The 25,702-nt window shown below is 43.4% G+C and overlaps 1 protein-coding gene across 1 annotated transcript in view; it reads left to right on the forward strand.

Annotated features, from left to right (window-relative positions):
• pknox2 (pbx/knotted 1 homeobox 2) overlaps positions 1-25,317 on the forward strand; it is a gene marked incomplete at both ends in the record, with an annotated part of 104,604 nt that extends 79,287 nt beyond the window's left edge. Inside the window, 2 exons of the mRNA XM_083640428.1 lie at positions 23,538-23,713; positions 25,073-25,317. Coding sequence (XP_083496554.1) covers positions 23,538-23,713; positions 25,073-25,317 — 421 coding nt within the window. The remainder of the gene's footprint in view (positions 1-23,537; positions 23,714-25,072) is intronic.
• Positions 25,318-25,702: the final 385 nt, after the last annotated feature.

The raw sequence follows: 25,702 nt of genomic DNA on the forward strand, positions 1-25,702 counted from the left end.
TTGATCAGGGGGCTTTTTCAGGCTATATTTCGGACATTTCTCTAATCTGGAGAGCACTGTCGCCACCTAAGGGTTCTGTAAAATAGGTTATAGACCTCCAATAGCTACAATATTTGTACAGGAGATGCAGAAGGCTTTGATCGACGTCCCACCGTCAAAAAACGCATTGGACGTCGATCGACGTCCTTGGCACTCTACGTCACTATTTAATTGGACGTCGAAAGACGTCCATGGCACTCAATGAGTTAAAGTGTGTGTGCCTGTAGAGAGAACTGGTTAGTTAAAGTGTGTGTGCCTGTAGAGAGAACTGGTAAGTTAAAGTGTGTGTCCCTGTAGAGAGACCTCGTAAGTTAAAGTGTGTGTGCCTGTAGAGAGAAGTTAAAGTGTGTGTCCCTGTAGAGAGACCTGGTAAGTTAAAGTGTGTGTGTGCCTGTAGAGAGAAGTTAAAGTGTGTGTGTGCCTGTAGAGAGAACTGGTTAGTTAAAGTGTGTGTGCCTGTAGAGAGAACTGGTAAGTTAAAGTGTGTGTGCCTGTAGAGAGAACTGGTAAGTTAAAGTGTGTGTGCCTGTAGAGAGAACTGGTTAGTTAAAGTGTGTGTGTGCGCCTGTAGAGAGAACTGGTAAGTTAAAGTGTGTGTGCCTGTAGAGAGAACTGGTAAGTTAAAGTGTGTGTGTGCCGGTAGAGAGAACTGGTTAGTTAAAGTGTGTGTGTGCCTGTAGAGAGAACTGGTAAGTTAAAGTGTGTGTACCTGTAGAGAGAACTGGTTAGTTAAAGTGTGTGTGTGCCTGTAGAGAGAACTGGTTAGTTAAAGTGTGTGTGCCTGTAGAGAGAACTGGTAAGTTAAAGTGTGTGTGCCTGTAGAGAGACCTGGTAAGTTAAAGTGTGTGTGCCTGTACAGAGAATGACACCGCTCCATGTGAGAGCAGAAGTGAGTGGAGGCTTTGCTGAATTTGAGCTGGAATGTACAGTGTCGCCCCGTGCGCATTGCAGGCATTGTGGCGCCATCTTCTGGCTGCATGCATCAAGTACACCAGAGACCAAATGCCGTCTTCCTTCCTTTCACCTTCTTTACATTGATTTAATATTTGAAGAGGTGTCACTTTCTCCTTTTTTACCTTGTTTTATTGTTAAAGGCACTATGTGTGATTTTTTTGTCCACTAGATGTCGCCATTTCAAACCATAACAAAACTTGTTTACCCAAACAATCTCGATCCCACCCACCAGCGCAGAGCACTTCCTGGTTCCCCCGCCTCCCTCCCTCCCTCCCAAACAACGGAGATATAAACAACTATTTTGTGCATAGCCTACCTACTGCAGACGTAAGTACATAAAACAAGCACGAATGCATCTCGGCTATGTATTTGGCTTGAGTAATGACAAATTTCACATGATAGTCATAAACCTTTAGGATATTGACAATAGTCCGCTTGGTAAGACTTATTTGTATAATCTGCTAACCGATCAAAATCCATGTAACGGTTACATGGATTTTGAAAAGGTTACATTGTAACCTAACCTTTTGCATAGCCTGCCCTATTGCTAAGTACGGTTAGGCAAAACGTTGTCTAAAACCAGGTTGACATAGCTAAATTAGGATGATTTCAATTCAATGTTGGGGACATCGCTAGCTAACCACAGCTGTCTGTCAACAGTGAGTAGCTTAGCCTGTGTTTTTGTTTGTCTGCTAATACCAAGACATGGCCAAAATGTATTCATAGTGCAACGCTAGTATTTTCTCATTGTTAGAGTTGTTCAAACTAATTTCAAACGCTTGAATCACTGCTGTTTTTTATAGGCAGGCAAACCAAGCTGTATGCCTGAAGCCCAGGCTAGCACCAGTGGGACAAAGAGGAGGCAGGGTCGCAGAGAGGAAGGTCGGCTGTAGGACGATAGCAGATCTTGTCGACATCCTGAAGAACCGCATAGCTGATGGAACTGGTCACGTCATTCTGGTGTAGCCCATATTTTAGTTTTGCAAATAAAGTATTTTTTCTGATAAACGAAGTTGTGAAATCAATGTACTGAGAAACATCACATACACTGTCTATTATATAAAGTAGGCTATATATACACAGAAACACAAATACTGGTAGGCTACTGTAGCTACACACACTCAGCTTTAGGGAAATCTAATGTTACAATGGAGAATAGTGGCCAAGAGACATGGATGAAGTCATATCAACTTTATTGGTGTACAGAAGATTGCAGACAGCAAACATCTAAACATCAAAGATGATAGAACATGTATTATACAGGTTTGCTATAAAAGCACAATTTCTCCATCTCAAATATCATAATGGTGGGTCCACTTGTTTTCTATCTTGTCATCTTCTGGATGACTGGATGACTGGCACCTTGAAAATCAGACAAATGGAAACGTGTTTAGTATTAATTTGAATCATCTATTTTGTAGCTGGTAGATATCAAGGCAGGGTTCCTCCACATTGTCATGAATTAGATACTTTTACCAAACCTTGATTTGTTTGGATGGTGTTACAGCTATTTTCTAATGTAACGTTGCTTAGACAGAATAGAAAAACAAACTGCTAACATTAGCGAAGCTAGCTTTTCTCCATGGCCTTTCTAAGTGTTTACACATTACTATATCGTTCTGCGTCATAGTGACAGCAACTGGACGTAATTATAACAGAAAATGCATGCGAAATTTGTAATGGGAAGTAACGTTATGTCAGGCATGTCAACAGAATGTCTGTGTATAAGTTATACACGAACGACAAGCTAATCAAATCCTGCAGCTGGCTACACTAGCAGTGTAAAGTCATTTGAATAGCCGTGAAAAGCAACAGTTAGCCAAGTGATTACAACATTCCCAGAACAAATTCACAATATCGATAACAACTTGTACATTTCGCTATCATGCGTAACGTTACTGAAATGGGACATGCAAACGCTATAACCATTGACCTATATATAACGTTACTTACCGTGTGTGTACAGGAGAACACGCCAGCTCCGAGTCACTTTGCAGGCCAGATATAGCTGCTCGTAGGGCTCTCCATCTAGTGAAAGCCAGACCGGCAAGGTTGACTCTGGTCTGAGATATTTCTTTTCGGCGGCGATTTGGCTAAAGCATGAAACCGCAGACATACGCTGGATCAGGGAATGGAATGTCAGGAATGCCCGCATAAGGGATCCGCCATCTTTGTCTACAAAATTCTGTTTTGGGCTGTGGGCTGGGAGGGGCTCACTAGGTCGGCCTCTCGGGGGAGGTGTTTCTATGTAAACAGGTTCGGGATGTAGCTCTACTCTCCAAGAGGGCCATCACAACACAGGGAGGGGGCGTGGCTTAGTTGTAAACACAGAAATGAACCACTGTAAGTCATCATCATATACAAGTTAATGGTTTGGTGATATTTAATAGTGCAGAATCTTACACATAGTGCCTTTAATAGTCTTCATTCAGAGGTTCAAGTGGTGTCTCTGTGAAGGGCCGTATAAGCAGTCCATTTGTCCCAGTTCTCAGTAAATTGTTGAGTGATTGTTGAGTCTCTCCATGTGAAATATCTCCTCAAAAGTGTCTCTTCAGTGACTCAGAGTAGGAGGGTCTTCTTTGCACCATTTCCTGGTATTTATCATCTTAGTTGCCGCTAACAAGACTTTGACCAGATATCGGTTTTCCGTTCCCGCCTCACAGCAAGAAGGTTGTGGGCTCGAACCCCAGTCCATCCCAGGAGTGTGGAGTTTGCATGTTCTCCCTGTGTATTCCGGTTTCCTCCCACCAGCAAAGACATGTATGTTAGGGTTAATGGTTTCCTCCCACCAGCAAAGACATGTATGTTAGGGTTAATGGTTTCCTCCCACCATCAAAGACATGTATGTTAGGGTTAATGGTTTCCTCCCACCATCAAAGACATGTATGTTAGGGTTAATGGTTTCCTCCCACCAGCAAAGACATGTTAGGGTTAATGGTTTCCTCCCACCAGCAAAGACATGTAGGTTAGGGTTAATGGTTTCCTCCCACCATCAAAGACATGTATGTTAGGGTTAATGGTTTCCTCCCACCATCAAATACATGTATGTTAGGGTTAATGGTTTCCTCCCACCAGCAAAGACATGTATGTTAGGGTTAATGGTTTCCTCCCACCATCAAAGACATGTATGTTAGGGTTAATGGTTTCCTCCCACCATCAAAGACATGTATGTTAGGGTTAATGGTTTCCTCCCACCATCAAAGACATGTATGTTAGGGTTAATGGTTTCCTCCCACCAGCAAATACATGTATGTTAGGGTTAATGGTTTCCTCCCACCAGCAAAGACATGTATGTTAGGGTTAATGGTTTCCTCCCACCATCAAAGACATGTATGTTAGGGTTAATGGTTTCCTCCCACCATCAAAGACATGTATGTTAGGGTTAATGGTTTCCTCCCACCAGCAAAGACATGTATGTTAGGGTTAATGGTTTCCTCCCACCAGCAAAAACATGTTGGGGTTAATGGTTTCCTCCCACCAGCAAAGACATGTAGGTTAGGGTTAATGGTTTCCTCCCACCAGCAAAGACATGTATGTTAGGGTTAATGGTTTCCTCCCACCATCAAATACATGTATGTTAGGGTTAATGGTTTCCTCCCACCAGCAAAGACATGTAGGTTAGGGTTAATGGTTTCCTCCCACCATCAAAGACATGTATGTTAGGGTTAATGGTTTCCTCCCACCATCAAAGACATGTATGTTAGGGTTAATGGTTTCCTCCCACCAGCAAATACATGTATGTTAGGGTTAATGGTTTCCTCCCACCAGCAAAGACATGTATGTTAGGGTTAATGGTTTCCTCCCACCATCAAAGACATGTATGTTAGGGTTAATGGTTTCCTCCCACCAGCAAATACATGTATGTTAGGGTTAATGGTTTCCTCCCACCAGCAAAGACATGTATGTTAGGGTTAATGGTTTCCTCCCACCATCAAAGACATGTATGTTAGGGTTAATGGTTTCCTCCCACCATCAAAGACATGTATGTTAGGGTTAATGGTTTCCTCCCACCAGCAAAGACATGTATGTTAGGGTTAATGGTTTCCTCCCACCAGCAAAGACATGTATGTTAGGGTTAATGGTTTCCTCCCACCATCAAATACATGTATGTTAGGGTTAATGGTTTCCTCCCACCAGCAAAGACATGTATGTTAGGGTTAATGGTTTCCTCCCACCATCAAATACATGTATGTTAGGGTTAATGGTTTCCTCCCACCAGCAAAGACATGTATGTTAGGGTTAATGGTTTCCTCCCACCAGCAAAGACATGTATGTTAGGGTGAATGGGGGCGTCCGGCTAGCAACCCCACCCCGTAAAAACCCACTTGCTACAGAAACTGCAGAAATCGCAATCTGCTGGGAGCCCGTTGGCGTAGTATGGTTGTGGCCCTATGTTCCACTTAGGCCTACAGGGAATAAGATAGGTTTCCTAGATATAACACCTCATATGTCTTGGGTCATTCATAACCATCGGTGTTACTTTCTTCAAAAAATATTGATATCTAATTTTGGAACCAACCCCTTGTTGTGCTCGTAGGAGCTGGTTTGGTTGTGAAATATGAGTATTAATAATTGTGAATGATTAATATTCATAAATGTATGAGATTTGACAGAAAATGTTGTATTCTCTGTAAGATTAGGGCCACCAATGTGGATAAGTCCACACACTAGGGCTGGGTCGGTTTGAAAATTTTAAAACCGGTTCGATATTGCCGTCTAAACCGGATCGAACCGGTATACCGATTTTTTTTTGTAATAAAAAAAAAAAAAAAAAAAAAAAAAACGTTTTTTTTTTTTTTAAGCAGGGCTCCCGAGTGTGGCCCATAACTGTCTGTAGTGCAACTTCAGTCCACCTGATAGCGATAATACACCTCTAAGCTGGTATTGTCAACCAGCAATGATACTGAATAAAAAGAAGCAGGACACCTGTGTAACAAACACACCCTGTATTTATTTATCATAACTATTCAGCTCAACTTTTCTTCTAAACATCAAAATAATAAATGAAATAAGACTTCTGCCTATAGTGCAACTTGAGAAAAGGCTAATAAAAACACAAGCAGTGCAATCAGAATGGATTGGCTTACAGCTGAGCTGCCTTATAAACTTCAAAACTCACAAATTCACACAATATAGGGCCTAGGCATGGGTCGGTTTGAACATTTTGAAACCGGTTCGATATTCCCCAAAAAAACGTATAAAAGCGGCTGCAGTTGGTGGCGATAATGCACCTCTAAGCTGGTATGCTGCCAACCAGCACGAACACTGAATACAAATAAGCAGAACCTTTTAACTGTAACAACACACTGTTTTTATTTCTCATAACTATTCAGCTTAACTTTTCTTCAAACATCAACATAATAAACAAAATAAGACTTTTGCCTACTAGTGCAACTTGAGAAGAGGCTAATACGAACAATAGTGCAATCAGAATGGACTGGCAAAAAAAAAAAAAAAAAAACCTAAAAAAGATTTTTTTTTTTTTTTTTTTTTTTTTTAGGTTTTTTCGGTTCGCACGTGATCAAACCGGTTTGGGCTCGTATACCGAACCGAACCGGTAAAACCGGAAATCGACCCATGCCTACCACACACCTGTCTAAAAGTCCAGTTATGGCTTATTTTAGACACCAAACCAAATGATCATATCAGTCTCATAATGATATGAATGTACATTGTACAGTTATTTGAAGGGTTAAAGTCTGTAAGCTTCTGTCATAGATTTCCACAGATAAAATACCTCATGAATAATCACCAAGATTCATAGAATTATGTAATACAAATATTTAATGAATCACAATATCAATGGGGATTAACACAATGATTAAAACGTCAGATCATCACCTAATTCTACAACTAATAATCTATAGCTAATATATGAATAAACATTACATCATCACTTGTGTGTGTGTGTGTGTGTGTGTGTGTGTGTGTGTGTGTGTGTGTGTTCAAGTCTGCGCGGCGTGCGTGTGTGGTAATTAGCATTTGTGTGGGTGTGTGTGTGAGCATAGGTGTAGTCCCGGCAGAACGCGTGGGAACGGCGTTCCCATACTTCTCCAAGGGGTGTTTTGTGTGTGTCAGTGTGTGTGTGCATGTCGAGCCAATAAAACGAGTGAAACTTGACAACGTTGTCATTCGTCCTATATTTAACGTGGGCTGAATTATTCACACAGCATCAACTCGCGGCTTGAAGAAAGAAGGAAACATTCCACCTTAACTATATGTAAGATGGACTGAATTATTCACACAGCATCAACTCGCGGCTTGAAGAAAGAAGGAAACATTCCACCTTAACTATATTTAAGGTGGGCTGAATGATTCACACAGCATCAACTCGTGGCTTGAAGGAAAAGGAAACATTCCACCTTAACTAGCTACAGCGCGGGGGAAACCTCAGTTTAATAAGCTATACTGAAACATACTGGCTTTTTCAGCATCAAAATATATTTTTTTCCACCAGTACCTCACTATAACAAGTAAAGATGAAAAAGGCAGCCAAACATCCTTTCATTTTTCGGACCAGCTGCTAAAAAGGTACGTTTACAAGCATGAAGAAACAATGTTAAAAGCGTGTTTCTTTTCAACGCGGTTGAATCAAAAGTTAGCGTTAATCACCCCATTGCAATTTGCATCGCCAGATGCCAGTTGTGCAACTTGTTTGATCGCTGGTTGAGAGATTGTTTAGCTGTTTGTGTTGATAACTGAGTCTGCTCTGCTGTGCCCATATACGTATTTTAGTTTCAGAGCTGCAAATGTCACGGGCTTCTGCAGTGTTTATAGAGGACACAAGTTAGTCGTGTGTCAGTGACAGTGGTTTGCAGCACTTGAGGAATCCGTGAGTTTGCTCGTTTAATTCGTTGATATAAGCGATTGCCCGCCCCGAACGATTAATTAATGAATAGGCTGCGTGAACGTTAGCGTGTGTGCGTGCGGGGGTGGGGGGGGGGGGGGATAGGTGCGTTCCCCCACTTCTCTAGATAGCACTACACCTCTGTGTGTGAGGCAAGGAGGAGAGAGAGAGCGAGAGCGATGATGTCATCACAGGACTGGCTGAGGGGCGGTCTGATCGTGTGAAGACTGCCTCCTTTTCAAAATGGCGGTTTTGCCAAAGTTTGGATGGGAGAGACCAGCGGTTTGGTCAGCTTGGTCAGTTAACTCATTATTATTATTCAAATGTTTTTATTGGTTTTTCAAAGCACTCCGTTCTCCAAATTAACACAGACAGAACAAGACAAAACAAAAACAAAAACAAACCCACAACAATACCAACACTACTCAATAAATCAAAATCATTACAATTAAATTAAATTAAACCAATCAGGACAAGAACACAAATACATACACAAGGTACAGTTGACGAATAAACAAAACAAAACAAAACTAAATGTAGGATAGGATGGGGGGGGGGAGCAGCTACTCTTCTATAACCTGTGGGAACTCCGTCTCGAAGTAGGACAGAAACGGTTGCCAGATCTTAAGGTATTTCTGGGTGGAGCCTCGGGCAGTGTGTTTAAGCTGTTCTAGTTTGAGATGGGACATTACCTCTTCTACCCAGCGCTTGTGGGATGGTGCCCTAACCTTCTTCCAGCTGAAGAGTATTAGACGTCTAGCCAGTAATGTAGAGAATGCTATAGCTTCAGCTTGGTGAGTTGGAATTGATGTCTCCTGTGGGACTACACCAAACAGAGCGGTCAATGGATTGGGATCAATGACTCTGTCGCACATAAAGGAAAATGTGTTAAATACATGCACCTGTCCAGAGTGGGGTCAGTTTGGGGCACAGCCAGAACATGTGACTGAGGGTAGCTGGGTCTCGACTGCACCTAATACAGTTTGGGTCTAAACCAGGATATAACTTGGCCAGCTTGCTCGCCGATAAGTGAAGCCTATGTAGAACTTTAAACTGTACCAACCCGTGCCTAATACATATTGATGATGAGTGCACCAGTGAGACCGCCTCTTGCCAATCTGTTTCCGACAACTCAATTCCCAACTCCTCTTTCCATTTCTCTGCCAGGTGTGTGAGTGATGGAGAGGCGACGCTCTGGATAATATCATACAGTCTAGACACCACGCCCTTGCTAGCTGGATCCCCACTCAGACAGTCATCTACCCACGTGCTCTGTGGAGTTGTTAGAGAAAAGTGTTTTTGTACATAGCTACGTATCTGTAAATACCTAAAAAAATGTGAATGGGGAATGTCAAAATCCTTCCTTAACTGATCAAACAAAATAAAATGCCCTTCCTTAAAGAGGTCTTTCACACACTTGATCCCTCTCCTATGCCATAATTGAAAAGACGGGTCTGTAAGAGATGGGGTAAAGTTAACATTTGCCAGAATAGGGGAAAAAGTAAAAGCTTGTTTATGTTTGAAATGTATTCTAAACTGGGACCATATCTTTAAAGAGCCGTGAATAATGGGGTTGTTTGTCCAATGGCGTTTACTTAATGGTAGAGGGGCACAGATCAAGGAGCGAAGTGACACTGGATTGCTTGAACGCTGTTCCATAAGAGACCACACTGGAGATTCATCCTCTGACAAGTCTGAGACCCAAAACAACATCTTATGGATGTTGGCCCAATAGTAATATAAATAATTTGGGGAGGACAAACCCCCCTCCTCCTTTCGTCTTTCCAGATATTCTTTCCGTATTCTAGGTTTTTTTTTTTTTTTCTCTGGGGGGGGGGGGGGGGGGGGGGGAATCAAAAATCTAGACACAACATGCAATCTCTCTCTCTCTCTCATACTCATACTCACACACACACACACACGCACCCACACCATGTTCTGTGTCACAACTCAGCACAGAGCCCCTATGTCAATCAGGTAACTGGGCGTTGTTAAGGGGGCAGAGAGGGAAAGAAAACCATTCGCACATCCATTATTGTCCATGGTGTAGCTTGCTGCAAGTCCTCTTCCACTCTTCACGCAACCAGCAAGAGTAGCGAAAATGTTTCCAATGGGGAGTTGCATAGTCCTGCACATGTACTAAAATAAAATAAAATAAATGCCCCATAGATTCGCACAAGCACACTATTGTGTGCGTGTGTAGCTTGTCTCAATGGTGTACCACTCCTCTGTGCATGTATAGCAAACATTATGAAAAATATTATAAATTGGAAATTAAACCATCCTGTGGTAACAATACGATGAAATAAATGCCCCCTAATGTTATTCACCTACCCATAACGTTACTGTCCATGTCATAGTCATACAATGAAATAAACGCCCCATAATGTCATTCACATTCCCCTAACGTTACCGACCATGTTATTTTTAGCCTCCGTTGTTCACTCTCTCTTCAGTTATGAAGCATGTCCGTTTAGGCCTTGCGCACCACCTTCTCCAAAACGAACGCCTTCGCTAGTTTTGGGTCCTTGAAACTTGCCTCTCGTCCATCCGATGTTGTTATCCTTAATATCGCTGGGTACTTCAGGCCGTAGCGAACTCCCTCGCATCCCCGAAGTAGGCCTCTAACCTCGGTGAAGGCCGCCCGTTGTTGACTCACGGCCTGAGTGAAGTCTGGCAGGATTCTGATCTGGTCACCGTCAGCTGTCGTCACTGTTTTCATCTCTATGGCTTTCTTTAACAGCGCCTCTTTCTCTGGGAAGTGGTGGCATCGTACTATGAACGCCCGTGGTGGAAGGTTATCTTGTACCGGTTTGCTGCGCAGGGAACGGTGCGCGCGGTCCAGTTTGGGAGGCCTATCCAGGCTCAGAGCGTCTTTTAGCATGTTAGCCACAAACTGTGATGGCTGCTGTCCATGTTCACGTCCCTCCTTCACTCCCATGATGCGGAGATTACAGCGCCTTGACCTGGCCTCCAAATCCTCGCATTTGTCTCGTAATGCAGCCAGCTCTTTTTTCATGCTGCTAACGTCTGACTCCACAGCGGTGATTGAATCAGAGTGGCTGCTAGCCGTAGCCTCCAGCTCTGATACACGGTGCTCGGCTGCCCCGATCCTATTGTTGACTTGATCCACCGCAGCTCGTAATTCAGTGCGAATCTGGGCAACCTGGCTCCGGAGCTCAGCAGACTGTGCCGTCGCATTTTCTTCCATTTTGGCCATCAAGTCTTGTTTTAAGCCCGCTATGGCCCTCAGCACTCCGTGGTCGTCACCGGCCTGGGCGCTGCCTGTTTGGTTACCACTAGCATCTTTAGCATTAGCTTCAGAGGGCTTCGACGCTGAATCTTTGCCTGCGCGAGTTTCTGCCATTTTCTTTTTCGTCGTAGTGGACAAGTTATCGTCTTAGCTTGCTTTTTGTGACGTGCAATGTCAATCTACGCGACTTGAGGAGAGCTATATCATGAAATTAGTAGTTCCCGTGAGGAGCTCGGCAAAACACCGTCTTCACATGGCGCCGCTCTCACCGGAAGTCGGTCAGTTAACTCATTGAGTGCCAGCCACTTTTGGAGAACGGATGCTCCCAGTGCCAGAGTTTCAGAGCGTTTTCAGTGATTTCTCGAGGCCCACAGAATATTGTGTGATATTACTATGTAAACACCGAACACGCACAAAGAACAATGAGACTCTATTGTATCAGCAGCAAAAAAAAGTTTATTGATATCATTTTCCGTTCTTTACTTATCAGCCGGAGAAGATAGGTCAAAAACAGAAAAAATTGGCGTTTCCATCTAGAAGCTGAGATATTGAGCCTTTTGTGAAATATAGCATTTCAAGCAAATCACTGACTCTGAAACTAATATTTTCTGACCTGAAACATCTGAACAGTAATTTCCTTCAATATAACAGCACCCCCACCCCCCCTCTACTGCAAACTCCTCCTCCGTGGGTGTGTCATGATGTTGCTGCTCGCTCTGAGTGCTGCTTGTGTCAGGCGAGTCTGCTGCCTGGATGGCGGCCGCTCGTCGGGGCAGTGTGGATCGGGCTCGCTCGTTTCTGGGGTTTCAGTTGTGAGCTGTGAAGCTGCGTCCGATTCTGGGCTTTCTGGGCTTTCTGCTGCCCTGCGTGCCCCACCCCCCTCCTCCTCCTCCTTGGGAGTGTCTCTGGGCTGCTGCGTTTGCTCTCGCTCTGCTTTTGCTCTGCGCTGCGCCTCTGGGGCACAGTAGAGAGGATGGTGTTGGGAGCGATGCGGCAGGAGTGTCTGATGGGGTTGGCTGACGTTGGCTGTTATTTCTGTCGGTTGTGTCAGTGGTCGTGCTGCTTTGGGTCCTTTTCTGTGGCTGGTTGCAAGCCACGGTGTTAGGGCTGTTCGATTTTGCCTAAAAATTAAATTGACGATTTTTTCTCTCAAAACTCGATTTTCAATTTCGATTTTTTTATACTATTATACTTCTCTAAACATTTGTTGCCCTGCAGAGCTCTTTTTTTCTCTCTTTTTTTCATAAGTGACAAATTACGCTTTTACTCGGAAGGCAGAACGACCCAACTTCCTGTTTTAGCCTAACTTGCTATGCCTAACTTCGCTTGCTAACCTGCAGTCACTGGTGGATTTCATCGAGCACTCTGTGCTCTTTTGGAGGTGAGTCCTGGTAACGTTACTTGGTGGCCTCACGTGTTGTTTTGTTGTTATGTAAACTATAAAGGCAACATTTCAGCGTCCGGTGATAACATCTTTGTTCGTGTGTGCACGTGTGTGTGTTGTGGTAATCGTTATCTTGCACAGCCCGCAGTGCAACACGCTGCTCAATGCTCACACTCTGTGCTTTTTTGAGGTGTTGAAATAAGTTAATTGCTGCTGTCTTTAGCAGCCAGTAGTCACAGCCTCCAGAGAGACTTTACAGCGGGGAGAAGGGACGAGTAAGCAGCACGCATACATGAGAGCCGCCCCGCCGTAACGTAATTACCCTAGTTAAAGTGTAAATCGATTTGACGATTTTTTTTTTTAACATCGTCCTAACTAATTTATTCGATTACGATTCAAAATTGATTTATCGAGCAGCCCTACACGGTGTGTCTTTTGCGTCCTGTTTCCCCCCCATATGTATGGTGCGCTTGGAGGGGAAACGCAGTGTTGTTGAGGAAAGGCTGTGTTGCTGGCTCCTCCTAGTCAGCTGAGCGGTTCTGCTCGCGGTACGTTCTTGTTGGATGTCGGTTTGTGGTCCAGACTCTGGGCTGGAAGAGCTGCTGCTCTACGCACAAGTTTAAAAGCACAAGGAGGGCTTTCCCTTGTGATTTATAACAACTAAACTGACTTAAATTAACCTGTAATAGAGCTATCTCAGTTACGCATGCTATTTCCTGTTAGACTCAGGGCCTTTCCCTGTAGCCGATTTCTGCCCTGGTGCTGCTGTGGGACTGAGTCCCTCCTGAGGCCCGGTCTGTTTCAGGCCTAGGTGCTGGCAGAGGGGGCAGAGATGGGGGGGGGGATGTGCTGGCTTCCTGGCACATCCTCCCCCTTCAAGACATTCTGCAAGACTGCAAAAAGACGTTTCCAACCAGTTTTGTTGAACTGTGAAGGGTTTTAACACAGGGTTCTCATTGGCCCATCATGTGTCTTTATGCGAGGTTCTGGCCAATGAGTGTTTTGGAGTTGAAACTGAGCACTGCGTACCCCTTTAAGGTGAGACAGGGGGCGAAGGGGGTTTATGGCTTGCATTACCAGAAGGCTGTAGGGACAGAGCTAGATAACAGCTTACAATAGAGGCAGTTTGTTCTTTGAAGCTCGTCGAGGTGTCACCCCCTGCTGTGCGTTCAGGGGCTGACTGTCATCGGGCAGGGGCATCATGCAAGCCAACAATCTGAGGGGGCGAACTCTGGCGCCGCCCTATGGGCCAAAAAAAATGTGGGGGGTTGGAAGCCAGATTTAGAGGAATATCTCATTTTAAATTAACAGACTGAGCAGGTGTAACCATAAGGCTATTTTCCAAACTGCTCAGCCTCCTGGAAAGATCCATAATCACCAGACTAAGTACATTGCCACTGCCCAGGCTCAATGGACTTGACAAAAAAGGGAGACCACACGTTTCAAAGCAATGTAACACGATGTTTATTTTGGCTGGTATTGCCTTTTCAGAAGGTAGAAATCTTTTCTCTTCCATTAGTCTCATCTAGTGTCCTCTAGAGCAGGGGTTCCCAACCTTTTTTGTGCAAAGGACCGGTAGATACATGGAAAAAAAACTTGCTGACCGGTTGTCAATTTTAATGGTTTTATTTACATATATATTTACTCACCAGGTGGCGACAAAGGGTAAATAACAGCCTTTTGTGTTGTACTGTATGTTATGGAAGCCCATAGCTGACTATATTCAAATGATAATGTAAACTTGAAAATGGTAATGTAATTTCTCTATAACATTATCATTTTCAACACATGTGTGTGTTATTTCAGTCAAAATTAAAATGAAAATGGAATAATCCAATTTTCATTTTCATTTTCATATACTTGTAAGGGCTTTCTATGACTATATAAGAATTAAAATGACAAGCTGTTTGACATTTAATTTTCAAAGTCCATAGCCCGCTCTACAATGGACTATATTCAAATGGTAATTTAAATTTGGTAATGAAAATGCAATCCGAAAAATGCAGCCTAATTTTCCATCTCTGCAAGCATTATTTAAGTCACAATTCAAATTAAAATGCATTTTTGTAGAAAATGTCAAATGATAATTTAAATAGTATTTGACATTTCATTTTAATTTAGTCATACTGCTTTTCAATGGACTATATCAAACTTGTAATTTAAATGTGGAAATGTAAATGCAATCCAAAAAATCCAGCCTAATTTTCCATCCCTGCAAGCATTATTTAAGTCACAATTTAAATGAAAATGCATTTGTATTTGACATTACATGTTTGACATTCGACATTACATTATCAAAGACTGCCCATAGCTGACTCAATTCAAATGATAATTTAAACTTGAAAATGGTAATGTAATTCCTCAATAACATTATCATTTTCAACACATGTGTGTGTTATTTCAGTAAAAATTAAAATGAAAATGGAATAATCCAATTTTCATTTTCATTTTCATATACTTGTAAGGGCTTTCTATGACTATATAAGAATTAAAATGACAAGCTGTTTGACATTTAATTTTCAAAGTCCATAGCCCGCTCTACAATGGACTATATTCAAATGGTAATTTAAATGTGGAAATGTAAATGCAATCCACAAAATCCAGCCTAATTTTCCATCCCTGCAAGCATTATTTCAGTCACAATTTAAATGAAAATGCATTTGTATTTGACATTACATGTTTGACATTCGACATTACATTATCAAAGACTGAACATGCTTTGCAATGTACTCTATTCAAATGAAAGACAGCAAAACAGCGCCTCCCGTGTATTGCAGGTTCACTTCGTGCGTTATCTGTGACAAAAGTCAATTTAAAAATGCAATGTCAGGCCCGCTCGTCAAGGCGGGTCTGAAAATTGGGAGGATGTCACCCATTGGCTACTTTCAGGCTGCCCCAGTTGACCGCGGAAGTAAACAGACCCACTTCTGGTCTGTCGCCTTCAACCCCTGGCGTGTCCCTGTTTACATCCATGGACAGATCACGGAGCTAGCGAGTCAACGGCTGAGAAAGAAGAAGAAAATGGCTGGTAAATATACGCCGGGATCATCTCACCAACACCTCTCACACTATTTTATTACTTTCTTAAATAAGCAACACCTTATGTCCATTGGCCGCACAGTCGTTCGGCCCATGCTAATGCTACTATCGATAGCTAAGCTAACGTCACTGCTAATGGAAATCCCTCAGACGAGGGCTCGCTCGGCTCTGTGTTGGCTGCCCCTGCCCAGTGATGGGTCGGTAGCGCGTCCGCCCGTCGTGTTGCCCTCCGGGGCCGCTTGGCGGGTGGTGCGCATCGAACTGGCTCCTTTCAGATAGACGGTCGGCCGATCCGACCGGGTGAAGTGCGTAGCATAATCACCCGAAGTCACTGCTAACTAATACTGCTAACCACGGCTAGCCAGGCCGAACCACGCTAGCTAGTTGTTCTCACGTTACCCCGGGCATGTTTGTAATAATGATACAATAATAACCATTGTAGCCAGCCAATAAATCAATCAATCAAATTTATATAGCATGCAGCTGTGTGGTCTGCCGACTAACGTAGAAGCGATGAATATTTGTGCCATAAAATCTAGTCATGGGTGATCACTGACTCATTAAACCTCGTATAGGACAAGAGGACAAACATGGTATGTATCGATAGTAAGCTGACGTCACTAACTGTGTGTGTGTGTGTGTGTGTGTGTGTGTGTGTGTGTGTGTGTGTGTGTGTGCGCGCGTGTGTGTGCGCACAGTGGCTTGGCTGATAGGGGAGCTGAACTCTTTAGCCGACAGGCTACAGAGCAACATCATCACATTTTCAGAGGCAAATGACAGAGCAGAGCTCTTAAATGATCGTTTGGCTGAATACTCGGCTATTCATGAGGTCGAGGAGGGGGTCTTCGCCAACCTACGACAGGTGCTGGACGAACTTTCCGACGAACCCCGTGTCCGCGGAAGGCCATCTATTTACATCCCGATGGACGTCATCGAAGCATACCTCACCACAGGTATTGTTGTAGAAATATTTAGCCAAAGGTGTGCATGTCACTAGGCTTTAATACTGAATAGAGTCAACAACACATCTCCAACGTACCTATACAGGGGGCACGGATCAGATTACACTTGTTATGTCGTACATTCTGATCTTCTGCAGCTCTATCTACTCTGTTGCCTGTACGGGGAGCAGTAGGAGAAAGTTGAAATGAACTATGAGCATCAAATGAAAATTGTGTATTATCTGAAATGCAGTTATATTAGTATATTGATTAACTATTGATTGTCTAAATATATGCTTGTGATTAAATTTTCCCCATCAGGTATAAAAGTCAAAGACATAGCAAATCTTTTTGGCGTGTGTCAGAGGACCATCTATCGAAGGATGCAGGAAGAAGGACTGAGGTAAGCATGTTGATCTTCATCTGTTAAACAACATTTCTGTTAAGCCGTTTTCCCACATGCGTACCGGAAAATTACCTGTAAGTCAATAGGGTCTTTCACACCGGCCTTGAAAGCCGAAAAATGCACGTAAAATAGGAATCACGGCTCCGATGTGAAAGGCATGAATGCGCGTTGGTGGGTAATTCTTGTACGCCTTTTGTCCCGGCACCAAAGGTTGTAACATCGCCGTATTGGCGGGCAACCCGCCTCCACTTGAAAGGTCGTCGCAGCGAGCCGGAAAAGGTGCGAATGGTCAGCTCATTCATAAAAAAAATGACAGGGGAAATCACCTCATGTGATCAAGAAAGTGCACGAGTGAAAGTAAAAAAAGTAGCCTATACAATCATGACTGCAGGGACGCCAGGAGGAATGCTCCGTGCGGTTAGGCTTTATGCTCAAACGATGTTGACATTAGTTAACGTTAAGTAGTCATGTGCATTTATAGCCTATACTATTCCCCCGACGAACGTTATGCAGACTGCAGCTGTTTGATATGCGAGCGGTCGTGTATCGTTCCAATTTTAGTAGGACACCATATCGATCTGCCCGCCCACCATGCGAGTGCACTCAGCGGACTAGGAGGGAAGTCTTGTCGAATTAATTCCCTCCGCTCGCCTTTCAATGCGGGAGCAGGGGATTTCACCTGAAAGTACAGAGCAGCACGGTAATGTGGCCGTGCTGCTTGGCTCGTGTGAAAGCAATTTCTGTGGCGAGGCGGCTCGCTTTACGGGACTCCTAAACGGCAATTTTTGCGCGATCTGTGTATGAAAGAGCCTAATATCGGACATTTCCCTGAATTTCCCTTAACACCTTAGCGCGCGCATGTGGGAATCTAGTCGTCAAATAGCCGGTATGTTGGGGGGCGGGGGGAGGGGGGAGCTTATTTGGGGGGTCGGCAAAACTTGCCACACAATAAATCACACTCGTTTGACAAGAGCAGCGTCAAGCCAGCGTAATAAACACAGCCGATTTCCCCCCTCCCCTCTGAGAGAGGCCAGTCCTTCACTCAGTCCTCCTTACTTCGCAGCAGCCTGACACAGGACAGACACAGCGAGAATGGCAGAGGCTTGCAAGGCAAGCTGCCCAACGCTTGTATGTATGTAGAGAAAGCAAATGCACGAAGCGAAATGTGGAAGTAGTTTGCTTTGATGTGCGCGAATGATTAGATGATGCACTTTGAAGAAGTTGGGATCCGTGTCTGAGAGAAATAGTTGCTGGTTCGATGTTTATCCGTTCACCTGCGTCGCGTTGAAGCACTTTTTACAGACTGGCTTCGTTTGATGTGTCCGGGGTTGCCTTCGGAAATCAGCAAGCTGACATACTGCTCTTATTAGGCTATCACAAGATCATTTCGCCAGTTTGCTTTAATGTGCGCGAAGAATGATTAGATTATGCCCGCTGGAACATTAAGCAACGTGTGTAGGCTACACCTCGCCCATGATTGCTGTCGCGGAAAATGACTGGACCCGTTTCCACTTGCGTCCCCTTAAGGCCTAAACATGGTCGTCCGTCCGCCTCGAATTGGAGCCGTCTCGCCGTCTGCCGGCGCCAGCTAGCCCTACATGCTCGGACGCCACTACGCCCTCCCTCCTGTGGAAGCTCCGTGTGAAAATGGCGGAGATTGTGTGCCAGGCAGTCTGAATGAAATTGAATGTAACGTTCCCAATTCTATGTATTAAATTCTAAAAAACGACCCTCAACATTTGGGAAGGCTAAGCCACACAACTAGTTCGTTATAATCTAACATCATGCTTTGAAATGCGACTTTACGACGATGAGCCAGGGCAACGGCCAATCACAACTCTCCTGCAGCTGACGTCACGCACGTATCGTCGCCGTGAAGTCACATTTTCGAGCAGCCCCCGTCAGCCGACGGGGCCCCCTCCCCGTAGGACGGCGCTCCACCCGCCGTCCTACGGGGAGGGCGGGGCGAGGCTCTGACGGACGACCATGTTTAGGCCTTTAAGAGCATACCGCTCTTCTGACTGGCTCGAAACTGGTGAAATGTCGGCGATGACGGGGTCGCGCTTATACCGGCACGACGACTTTCTCACATGCAGGCATTAGACCACGTTCCGGTCATTTAGCGGTACAAAGCGCATGTGGGAAAACGGCTTTAGTGAGCTGTCACCGTCTTTGGGCGTCCGACATATGACTGCAATGATAACAATAGCCTAAATAGGGCCTATATCGTTTTAAAAGTGTTTTTATATCCACTAGTAGTGATTTTTTGTGTTATGTTTTGTTACAGGGCTTAGTTATGTGATTATATCATGTTTTCCTTCCTTACATACAGAATATCTGACTTGTATGCCAACATGAGCAATGCTGAGCTGGATGAGACAGTCGTCAATGAGTGACATCGTCCTAAGTGAACGCCCACCTTGCCTTCTTCGAGTTTTTGGAACCGCCCGCCTGGACTGGAGTGGACTGACATTACATTACTTAAAATAGACCCTTTTCACAGCCACCATTTTGTGTCTAAAAGCTATGAAGTAACACAGGTGCACCAAACGTTAGGGTTTCCAACTTCCAATCCATTTAGGTGTTCCAGTGCTGGGGCCCTAATTAGTGAGTTGGTTGCACCTGTGTATCCCCTGCCTTTTAGACACAAAATGGCAGCTGTGAAAAGGGCTTATACTGATTTTTATTTTTCACATGATCTCTCACAGAAATCTGAAAACTGTATACCGTTTTGCAGTCATGTAGTTTGACATCTATTGAGTTGATTAGAGTTAAGTTGTGGACCAGTGATGTCTACTCAACAACTAAATCAACTCATTTACTGTCAAACTAGATGAATGTCTGCAAAAACATAGTTTTCAGATATGTGCAAGATCATGTGCAGAATTATTAGTCAGCATTGTTTTTCTGTGAAGCCTACACAAGGGCAAAATGCCAAAAGGAGGGTGGACATGGAGGACCAGTGCTAGCACGCAGAGCACTCCGCCAACACTGATCCCCAGTGCCATCTTGAAACACTGGTGCTTATGTAGGCCTGGTACATCTGAAGCAGCCAATCAGCAGTGACGACAGCCAATTGGAGTTGATTGTTGAACCAGCTCCAGGTGAGGGCTTAACCATTGCAGCAGAGGGAATCGGCAGGAGAGGGGCGTGTCTGGGACAAGGATGGAGTGAGGAAAGAAACTGAAAGTCACACCAAACCCAGGCTTTGGCCCAGGCCGTAACACCGCCTCATAATTTACTGGCTATCACATCACATCACTTGAAGCCATTGGCCCATTGCCCGCATATTCCAACGCAATATAGCCTTACCATGTGCAGCTGCTTCAATCAACTTCATCCATTAATTATCATGTCAGTTTGAGTTGGTTATTTTGAGGTTAGATAGTTAGATTAGTTGGTTATCAAGTAAGTTATTTTGAGGTTTTGTCATGTTATTTTTAAAATACCTCTACCCGTTTAGTTTTACGATGTTCAGCACTATTTGCACAGTTGCTGTTTTTATATATATATATTTATATATACACACGTTTTACCTCTCACTGCTTTCCCTTACCCTGTTAAGTACTAGAGCAAGAACAGCATGCATACATACTACTGGCAGGTGCTGGGTCATACTCATTACAGGGATATATTTCACTTCATGTAAATAAACAATGAATGTTGAAGTATGCCTGGTGTCACTGATTTTACGGATTTATTATAGATAAGATTAATACAGCAATGTTGATATTTGTAACAGACAAACTCTGATCAAGACAAAAGTTTTCATGCAGCCAGTGCAGTTACGTTAAAAAAAATTTATTTTACCTTGTCAAAATTAGTAATTCATAACATAGATACATCACAAACAATGAGACGTACAGTAAATCAGGACTATACAGATGGTACAGGATTTGCTGTTGGCAGGTCTCACGTGGTTCGCTGTAATGGCAGGGTTTCGTTTTGTATGTGAACTTGCACAAAATGCACATGTGTTTGCTTCATATCGCTGTAATGGCAGGGTTTTGTTTTGCATGTGAACTTTCACAAAATGCACATGTGTTTGCTTCATATCCTCCTGACGAGAACCACCAGTCAGCATGTCGAAGAGCTGCTTGTTCAGTGTGTGGCTCTTGTGGCATCAACATGAAAATGTAGCGTCCGATAAACCCAGGTGACGTTCATGTTCCCATCAAACTTAATGGCCACCTGTAGATGTTGGAACACACACAAAGGACAGGAAGAGATATGAGATCATTTTAATGGTCAGAAAAATGTTGCACTTGGCATAGCCTATAGCAGCAAAATGAAATGTTTAGTTTAGATATGTAATTATTCACAGTGTGTGTGTGTATATATGTATGTATTTATTTATTCATATTTATTTACATGCGAGCCCAGCAGTTATTATACTCATAGTACAGCCATAGGATGACCAACCACCAGTCACGCCACATGCAGACTGGAGGAAAGTGATTAGCTACCATGGGAAGCTGCTTGGTTGGTTATAAACTCACTTCATGTAACTGAAGCTCATCTTCAGTTTTAGAGGTAGCCTACATACAGACTAGTAGCGTAGCTACATCTAATCTAATGACTCCCCCATGTGAATTATTAAATAACATTAGTAGAGAAGTAATGTTGGCACATTCACCTTACTATGAATTGACACTCAACTAGCATAAGTAGTATAATTTATAGCACTATGCTTGACGCTGCTTTATATTGCAAACATTACCGTTAGGTTGCTCTAGATGATCAAATTCGTTTGCAAGTAGCAGCAAGCAACATGCTAACGTACACTCACCATTTCGTCATCTCGTCCATTTCGTCATTAGCGTTAATCCACATCACAGCCACTTCTTGCCGTTTATGTCTGGCATGGTTTAATTTCTCCAGTTATTCCGTTGACAGCCTGTGGTTGTAGATATTTACGTCCTATATTACTCACTCACTAACGTAACGTTAGCATTAGCCATACAGAGGGTAACGTTACCATGGTAACCATAGCAAACAATCCGCCTCGCGTCTTCCTTCCTACATGCCTGACTGCGGTGGTTGAAGGCGACAGACCAGAAGTGGGTCTGTTTACTTCCGCGGTCAACTGGGGCAGCCTGAAAGTAGCCAATGGGTGACATCCTCCCAATTTTCAGACCCGCCTTGACGAGCGGGCCTGACATTGCATTTTCAAATTGACTTTTGTCACAGATAACGCACGAAGTGAACCTGCAATACACGGGAGGCGCTGTTTTGCTGTCTTTCATTTGAATAGAGTACATTGCAAAGCATGTTCAGTCTTTGATAATGTAATGTCGAATGTCAAACATGTAATGTCAAATACAAATGCATTTTCATTTAAATTGTGACTGAAATAATGCTTGCAGGGATGGAAAATTAGGCTGGATTTTGTGGATTGCATTTACATTTCCACATTTAAATTACCATTTGAATATAGTCCATTGTAGAGCGGGCTATGGACTTTGAAAATTAAATGTCAAACAGCTTGTCATTTTAATTCTTATATAGTCATAGAAAGCCCTTACAAGTATATGAAAATGAAAATGAAAATTGGATTATTCCATTTTCATTTTAATTTTTACTGAAATAACACACACATGTGTTGAAAATGATAATGTTATTGAGGAATTACATTACCATTTTCAAGTTTAAATTATCATTTGAATTGAGTCAGCTATGGGCAGTCTTTGATAATGTAATGTCGAATGTCAAACATGTAATGTCAAATACAAATGCATTTTCATTTAAATTGTGACTTAAATAATGCTTGCAGGGATGGAAAATTAGGCTGGATTTTTTGGATTGCATTTACATTTCCACATTTAAATTACAAGTTTGATATAGTCCATTGAAAAGCAGTATGACTAAATTAAAATGAAATGTCAAATACCATTTAAATTATCATTTGACATTTTCTACAAAAATGCATTTTAATTTGAATTGTGACTTAAATAATGCTTGCAGAGATGGAGCATTAGGCTGCATTTTTCGGATTGCATTTTCATTACCAAATTTAAATTACCATTTGAATATAGTCCATTGTAGAGCGGGCTATGGACTTTGAAAATTAAATGTCAAACAGCTTGTCATTTTAATTCTTATATAGTCATAGAAAGCCCTTACAAGTATATGAAAATGAAAATGAAAATTGGATTATTCCATTTTCATTTTAATTTTGACTGAAATAACACACACATGTGTTGAAAATGATAATGTTATAGAGGAATTACATTACCATTTTCAAGTTTACATTATCATTTGAATATAGTCAGCTATGGGCTTCCATAGTATGTAGCCTATACAGTATTTATGTTTTTGTTTTAACTACAAACATAAATAAACGTCAACTTGAAACTATGTTTCAACTACCATACACAGCCTAATATTATATAATATTATAGCCTATGTTTATTAAAAAAAAAAAAATTACCTCTCAAAAATCTGAGGGGGCAATTGCCCCCTCAGTTACAATGGGCATGATGCTTCTGATCGGGGCAGCCATAAAATAACCATTTGTCCCACTCCAGGCACGTAAGAGTTACAGGCTGGGGAGTAACGTTTGTTAAGTCATGTGATATGCTCATTACTGTTCATACTTCTGTGCAGTCCAGATTGTGTCCATATTACAACACCCTAATCAATCCCCACCTCTTCTCTTTGTCTCTCTCTCTCAGGTTCATAAACGCTCGTAGGCGTATCCTCCAACCAATGCTGGACGCCAGTAACCCAGACCCAGCTCCTAAAGCCAAGAAGATGAAGTCCCAGCACCGTCCCACACAGCGCTTCTGGCCCGACTCCATCGTGGCCGGAGTTCTGCAGACGCACCGGTCTCAAACAGGTGGCTCAGACAGTACGCTGCTCAGAGAACACACATTCACCCACTGCTTTTCTATAAATAAAGCTCGTGAAACCTTTAGAGCTAACGCTAGAGGAAAAGTGTGGGCGAGCTGCAAGCTGCTGCGAGTGTGCAACACTCGAAAGGCTAAAAAGTAACATTCATTAGAAAAAGTAATTATTTTAAAGTGTTAACAATGTAACCACTAGATGTCACTATTAACTCTGTCTGAAAATGTTTAAAGACTGTCAAAAAGTGGGTCTGTGGATCCCACTTGATGATGATGGAACAATACAGGTTAATGGGAGAGCTGGTACAAGCTTTTATTTTTTTCCTTTTGAGATACTGTAGTAGTAGTCCAGTAGTAATAGATTATTTTCACTCACCTCTTGTTGGAATGGATCTGGTTGGTCATTGGTTTTCTATTAGCCTTTCTATTATGGCTCCACGGATCAGTCTGGACTTCCAGCCGCCCACATCGATTTCAGTGGGCGGGTTCTGGCCTTGGCAGACAAACTCCTTCAGCCAATCAGTGTCGCCAAAAATCCAATCCAAATCCAGTCAGAAGAGTAGTGAAAACATCTTTTCCGCTGAGAAACTCCCCAACTGCATACTCTTGTTCTTGTTTAATTGTTGTTATTGAGAGGGCATCCGTGTAGTGCAGCATTAGACTCCCTGCCTACCAACATGAGGGTCACAGGTTCGAGCCCCCATGTTAGCTCTGGCTTGGTCGGGGTACCCATACAGGCACAATTGACCGTGTCTGCGGGGTGCGAAGCCGATTAAGGTTATGTGTCCTCTTCACTGCACTAGTGCACTAGTGCCGCCTCTGGTCGGTCGGGGCGCCTGTTCTGGGGGACGGGAACTGGGGGGAATAGTGTGATCCCACACGCTACGTCCTGCCAGTGAAACTCCTCGCTGTAAGGTGAAAAGAAGTGGCTGGCAACTGCACATTTGATCAGAGGGAGCATGTGCTAGTCTACAACTCTTCCCAGATCGGCAATGACCGGGATAGCAAGTGGCCAACGGCCAATTACAATTTGTGAGAAAAATCTGAAATGATCAAAAACAAAAACAAACTTTTTTTTTAGTCTGTTGCTGCAATAACTGCACTTATGGCTGTGTTGACTCTACTAATAACGTTAACGTTACTGTTGCGTCATGTCATCAACTACGATGCACAACTACAATGCAGTGCCTGATTGGCCCGGTTACATTGTCATTTGTGGAAATGGATGTGGGTGGCTAGAAGGCCAGAATGATCCTTGGAGCAAAGCAGAAGGTGAGGTGGCGTGATCAGGATGCTTTTTAACCAGGCTAGGTTTCTATGGTATGTATGCTGACCCTATCACTATTTGCCTTAACCCCCCTCAGACCCACTGAGTATGGACAGCCTCCAGCCTCTCTCCTCTGACTCGGCCACCCTGGCCATGCAGCAGGCCATGCTGGGAGCGGACGACTCCATGGATGGCACTGAGGAAGAGGAGGACGAGGAGGAAGAGGAGGAGGAAGAGGAGGGCATGGAGGAGGACGAGGAGGAGGACGGAGAGGAGGAGAGCGAGCGAGCGAGAGGAGGAAGGAGAGATCTGAGTCTGGAGCACAGAGAGGAACTGGAGTAGAGACCTGAGTCTGGAGCACAGAGAGGAACTGGAGTAGAGACCTGAGTCTGGAGCACAGATACTGGAACTGGAAAACTGACATGTGAACTTTGACCCCCGGCATCTCTGTGATACTCAGCCAGGCTAGCTCTAATGTCAAGTGACACTTGAGAGCATTTATGAGCATATTAGGCTTTCTACAGGCTCGTCAAAAGACTCTTGGAGACTCTGCTGGAGAGCCATCATGGAGTCTAGCAAGACACAATGACCATCATGACCATGATTATAACAGGACAATATTAGTTTGATGAGGAATATGTGTTGAATCATTATACAATAGTACCTGCCCATACAGCGAGTTCCATACATATTTGGATAGTAGCAAAGCAAACGACAGAATAACTAA

The sequence above is a fragment of the Poromitra crassiceps genome (assembly GCF_964638095.1).
Source record: "Poromitra crassiceps genome assembly, chromosome: 1".
Classification (NCBI taxonomy): domain Eukaryota; kingdom Metazoa; phylum Chordata; class Actinopteri; order Beryciformes; family Melamphaidae; genus Poromitra; species Poromitra crassiceps.